This window comes from Rhinoraja longicauda, chromosome 25 (assembly GCF_053455715.1).
Source record: "Rhinoraja longicauda isolate Sanriku21f chromosome 25, sRhiLon1.1, whole genome shotgun sequence".
Classification (NCBI taxonomy): domain Eukaryota; kingdom Metazoa; phylum Chordata; class Chondrichthyes; order Rajiformes; family Arhynchobatidae; genus Rhinoraja; species Rhinoraja longicauda.
The window spans coordinates 12,141,238-12,146,785 of NC_135977.1; the positions used below are offsets into that span (position 1 = coordinate 12,141,238).

Sequence of the window (5,548 nt, forward strand, 5' to 3'; positions counted from 1 at the left end):
AAGAGATTCCATATGAGCGCTCCATCGTGCGTGTGTGTGAGAGAGAGAGTGTGTGCGTGTCTGCGCGTTCTGGGCGAGCGGCAGGTAATGCGAACCAAGTTATAGATACCGGTTTTTAAATAACGTTGGACAACCTTAATCGCCGGTTCTTCTATTAGGTCAAAACCATAAATCTTGATTTCATACATTTAACTGCTTCCGTATCAGAAATAATAGCCAAGGAAATATGTTGCTCTTAAGACTGGAGTTATTGATTTTATTTGACAATTGTGTTTGTATTTATGATAGCAGAAAACAAGAATCCAGAATACAATCTTAATACCACTGACTATTAATGAATATTTGAAGATGCATCAACTGAGATTGAATAACATTGGAGGTTCAATTAACAATTGGATTGCATTAACGGAATGGCGTTTACAATGGGCAAGACAAACGACGATTTAAAACGCAAAGGCTGGTCCACAACAAACAATATTTCCAGAACCATTTCTCACAAATACAGAAAGAATGATGAAAAGATATATCTTCAGCTCCATTAGGTGGAATTTGAGGAGATTTAGAGACAGCCTGATCTGGCGACGTTTGCCTTAAGCGGGATTGCCTGGGTTTCGTGTTTAACCACGCAGGAGTAAAGCTCGTTTGAGTTCCAGACTGTGGCTGGCAGAGTCAGGTAACTGCTCGCACTGAACGTGTTGTCCGTCTCCTGCTGGATTCGGCTGGTCTCAACGCCGTCACTTCTCGCACTGCCACCCACAGTCCACTCAATATCCACTGCACCCGGATTAAACCCGCTCACCAAACACACCAGGGTGGCGGTGCCCTTTCCTGCGATTTCTTCCGCTGAAGGTCGGAGGACGGACACTGCGGGCGCGCGAGGTGCTGTTTAAAATAAAGTCACAGATTAGTGGGTGTTGAAAAATTACTTCGGTTAAAATATTATCTATCTACTAAAACTCTCGTTTGTTTGTTTGTTTCTGCCTGAACTACAGCCAAAACGGTACACGATAGCGCGACAATTGTAGGTCCACCTTACTCACCGCCATCCCTTTGATGCTAATGGTAGAAGTTTCATTGCAATTGGTGTTATATTTTAAAAGTTATTCACATTTTAAAGTTTAAATCTATCTCCTAGGGAGGGACGGAGGGAGGCAGCGGGGGGAGGGAGGGGAGTGGATGTAAGGGACAAGGGAGAAAGGGGGAGGAGGGGTGGGTGGAGTGGGGAGGAGGGGGAGAGGGGGGTGGGGGAGGGGAGGGAAGACGGAGTGGGGGGAGGGTGGGGGGTGGGGGAGGAGAGGGTGCTGCACCAATGCAGGAGAGGTTTGGACCCAACGGATCCACTTGGTCGAGTCACTGTTAAAAATACAGTTGGCATGCCATGGATCCATTCATTTTAATGAATAAACATTTTTCCTCTATTTGTTTCCAATTGTTAAATTTCGCACGATATATTTTCCTAGTGAGATTTCCGAAAAATAATTGGCGTTTATGACAATGGGACACGTTATATTTAGTGACGTAACATAAGTTATTTCGGCAGTTTTTAATTGATCCCCAGATTGTTATTTCCATTGGCTCCAGTTGAACTAAAAATCGGGTGTTGTGCCCGACAGCCATTCGCGGGTTTTATTATAATGGAACTGTTGAGCCAAGTTCAACCGAACTTGCTTAAAACATAAGTCTTATTTAGACACTTGCCCTTAGTTCATTTATTAAGACCAAATGCCGGTGTTATTAAGGATTTGATTATCAGCACAATAATATTTTGCCCTTTTACCTGTCGATGAACACACTAGTTTTGAAGCAACAGGTAATTTATTGTGTTCCCGCATTTTTTAAATTGTTTTTTGACATTATTTGCATTTATGTTGAGAAGTATTTGTTCATTCTTTTTGGTAAAAAATAGCTCAATTTCTGAATTTGAACAGCGAATCTCACTCCTTGCACACATTGACACAAAAAGAAAATCGGCTGTGAACGGCACTTGGAATAAAACTGATTTCAACTGATATGGTTGGGAAATTCAACGCGCAAATTGCTTTCACATTTCCAGTTATTTTTCGTGTAAAAAATGAAATATCCGCTGTCCCCTTGATTCTACATTCCGCATGCTGTAAGTGTAATGACGATTATATCTGGCAACAAAACTCATAGATACCGGAATTTAAAATTACGAAATGAATTCAACATCGCATCAGGAGCAAATTATTGGCCGCGGTGTGTTTGGGTACATTGACTTTGAACATGTCCGGGAGAAACAATTCAGCAAACATTGGAAAGCATAAAAATGTTAAAAAAACATAGACTCATAATAAAGAACGATTTGAAATCCAATGTCGCTGCATTACACATCGCACCGCATTATAGTTTGCTTCCGAAGGTTATTCCAGCTAAATTTTGGTCATTACATCCCTTAGCGCTTACAAAAAAAGCATACAAGAAACATTTGAGCAGTTTTAACAGTATAAAACAGAGTAAAGGTGAATTTGATAGTTGGTCCTCTCGGGATATGTCTTAATTTCTTTGAAATTAACTTCTCTGAAGAAGACTGTTCTAATTGTTCGGCTAAATTCGGCTAAGCAGTTTGTTTAATTTCCTCTGTTTCATTATTTGCCATAAAATTCTAGTCAGGTCGCGAACACTACAAGAAGATATTCTACACTGCTAGTTTAGGAGAAAATCTAAGGGCACAAAAGAACTGGGGAAGTGGCGAACGCTTGCACGGGTGAAATTAATTTTATTATAATCTTTTCTATTTGAACTTCTTTCGATATCAAAAACGACGTAAGGTAAATACAATAAACTCTCTTGAATTGTTGCAGCAGTTCCAGTCTTGTGCTTATGCTTAATACGGGGTTTTTAAATCCATATAAAAACAATTCAAGGCGACCAACATCAACGCGTTAATGTCGACGCTTCAGATGTCTTATCGGTTTAGTTTGGAGATACAGCGCGGAAACAAGGCTTTCGACCCACCGCGTCCGCACCGACCAGCGATCCCCACACATTAATGCTGCCCTACACACACTAGGGACAATTTAGATTTATACCGAGCCAATTAACATGTATACGTGCTATACCGTATACCGTATTACCGTATTATACCTATATACGTTTCGGGTCGGGCAAGCTTTGTCTTGAATCCTTTCGCTTTAATCAAATCATATTATCGACTACTTTTATTTTCTCCAATCTGAAGAAGGATCCCGACACGAAACGTCACCTATCCATGTTCACCAGAGATGCTGCCTGACCCACTGAGTTACCCCAGTGCTTTTTGTGTGCTTTTATTTGTTAATCAGCATCTGCAGTTACTTGTCAATCTAATGTTATATCCCTTTCCATTCGGTCGGCCTAATTCTAATCCTGGTTTGGTCCTTTTCAGCTCATTGTCCGCAAAGTAATTAAGAATAATAAAACAGCTGGACAGCCATTTCGTCCTGTCATTGCTGTTGTCAACTAATTTGCCAAAGGAGACTCAATCGTAACCGGGAATTTAAAAAAAATCAGCTACAAAAGGGTTGTATTTGAACTTTTTTAGTAAAAAATACAAACAGCCGGCCTAGCATCTGGCCCGTTGATAGAACTATATCAAATAATTTGCCAAAGAGAACCCGACTTTGGTCGAACGCTGCACATAATGTATTAGCGTTAAAAGCCTTTTCTTTCAACCATCGATTAGCGACAGAAAATAAATTACGTTTCACTGCAGTGTCAATAACCAAAGATAGGACGTGTAGGAAGGAACTGCAGACCCATTCCTTCCCTCCAGAGATGCTGTCTGTCTAGCTTGTTGTGTCTATCTTCGCTTTAAACTAGCATCTGCAGTTCCACACTGCAACCCATTCCTTCTCTCTAGCGACGCTGCCAGTCTCGCTGCATTACTCCAGCTATTTGTGCCTACCCAAAGATAGAAGATAGGTTACTTACTGCCAATACCCAGCCTCGTTCCTTTGCCGAAGAACAAAGCATCTTTCCACATAGCACAGTAGTAGTCGGCAGCGTCCCCCGACTGCACGTTCGATATTGTCAATGTTGCAGTGTTGCCTGACACTGATCCGGCGAAACGATCAGGAACTCCCGAGCCTCTGGAAATGCTGCTGCCCGAGTAATAGTAGAACAAATACCGCGGAACCGTTCCGGGAATCTGCTGGTACCAGAAAACATTACTGTTACCTAAACTGCCGCCAGACAGGGTACAGGGTATTTCCACGTTCTGTCCCAGAGATGTGGATTTTGAAGACGGCTGAGTTACTGCATATTGCGCATTTATATCTGGAAAACAAACCGGAAAAAAAAAGTAGAATATTAATTAATATTAGAGAAACAGCGGAATTGTCATGAATAGAAACGTTTAATCGCACCCGAGATTAAATATCATTTCGGTTGAAGTAAATACTCACAAGCTGCGGAAAACGCTAACGCATAGACGAGAGAGATCCAGCAAGACATTGTAATTAATTGAGCGGAGAACGCCATGTGTAGTGGCTTCTCAGTGTTTCTCTCCGGGTCGCTAATGAAGGCGTGCTCCTTATTTATCCATCAACAGTCAAATCAGAATGCGCGTTGCGCCAATCAGAAGTTGCCAGTTTCTTCCTGTGTCAAATTATTTCCAAACTGTTACGTAAACAAGGATTTGGTATCGAACATCACGGTACAATTTATCTCGGTACAATTGTATCTCGGTACAATTTAATATAAACTCAAGCACACAAGAGACTGTTTCGTTTGAAAGGAGGTGTTCAATTATTCTTTTATTCTGAATCTTTTGCCGTACGGTTGCACGAAAAAAAAATCATCGATTAACCTCATCGTAATATCTGGCGGCTGTTCATTCAATCTTGAAAAATGAAGGGATACATTCCAGTAGGGGCTGAAGAATCCGATCACATGGTCTCGCACAACTGTGCGCGACATGTACCTTCACCCTTTTAGTTGCACATTTTATTTGAAACCAGTAGATATTCTGGTGAAGATGATGTGTAGGAAATCTTTCAAAGCACAATGTGAAGAAACAATTGTCTGCAAAATTATTTACGAATTTGAAAATTTGGGTGTCATTGACGACTGTGCACCGTCAAAACCGCTGTAATTCCGGAAGGAATGCTTGCTAGCAGCACACATGTTCACTGACTTTGCACGGGCAATTGACTTAATTGAGAAGAACATTTGAGAAATATGTTTCATCGACCAGGGAGCTGCTGGCGAGTTTTATATGTTAAAGACGTCGATGTCTGCACGTGCTTGTATTGCTATGATATTAATTCTGTCCAACTTCATCCGACATATGAAATTATATTTACATGCAACCAGCGTTGCCTTATACTTGATCTGATGTGCGCAGATTTTATATAGCAACTTAATCACTCTAGTTGTAGCGGCAGCGCTCTTTTCGCCTTATGGATTGTCCCTGCAGGGTCGTATCAGCAGGGGAATCAGTGCTAACGGATATCAACAAGAAAATACAGTCAAAAGAATGTCGAAAAATTCAAAATATTGCCTTAAGTTCGAACGAATTCGCTGGTAATTAATTAAAGGAGACCGGGTT

General features: G+C 41.2%; 1 protein-coding gene across 1 annotated transcript; it reads right to left on the reverse strand.

Moving 5' to 3' along the window:
* Nucleotides 1-235: 235 nt before the first annotated feature.
* On the reverse strand, nucleotides 236-4,500 carry LOC144606100 (immunoglobulin lambda-1 light chain-like). Its single transcript, XM_078421908.1, has 3 exons — nucleotides 4,404-4,500; nucleotides 3,931-4,275; nucleotides 236-882 (listed from the first exon to the last, which is right to left on the reverse strand). Exons 1-3 carry the CDS (start codon nucleotides 4,477-4,479, stop codon nucleotides 560-562), a joined length of 744 nt encoding a protein of 247 aa, XP_078278034.1. The 5' UTR covers nucleotides 4,480-4,500; the 3' UTR covers nucleotides 236-559.
* Nucleotides 4,501-5,548: the final 1,048 nt, after the last annotated feature.

What these genes read in the sequence shown, in the direction of transcription:
- LOC144606100 (XM_078421908.1), bottom strand. Translation starts at nt 4,479, where the DNA reads ATGGCGTTCTCCGCTCAATTAATTACAATGTCTTGCTGGATCTCTCTC. An exon ending in GTTAGCGTTTTCCGCAGCTT is followed by an intron (nt 4,276 to 4,403) that starts GTGAGTATTTAC and finishes TTTGTTTTCCAG; the next exon opens with ATATAAATGCGCAATATGCA. An exon ending in AACGAGGCTGGGTATTGGCA is followed by an intron (nt 883 to 3,930) that starts GTAAGTAACCTA and finishes TATTTTAAACAG; the next exon opens with CACCTCGCGCGCCCGCAGTG.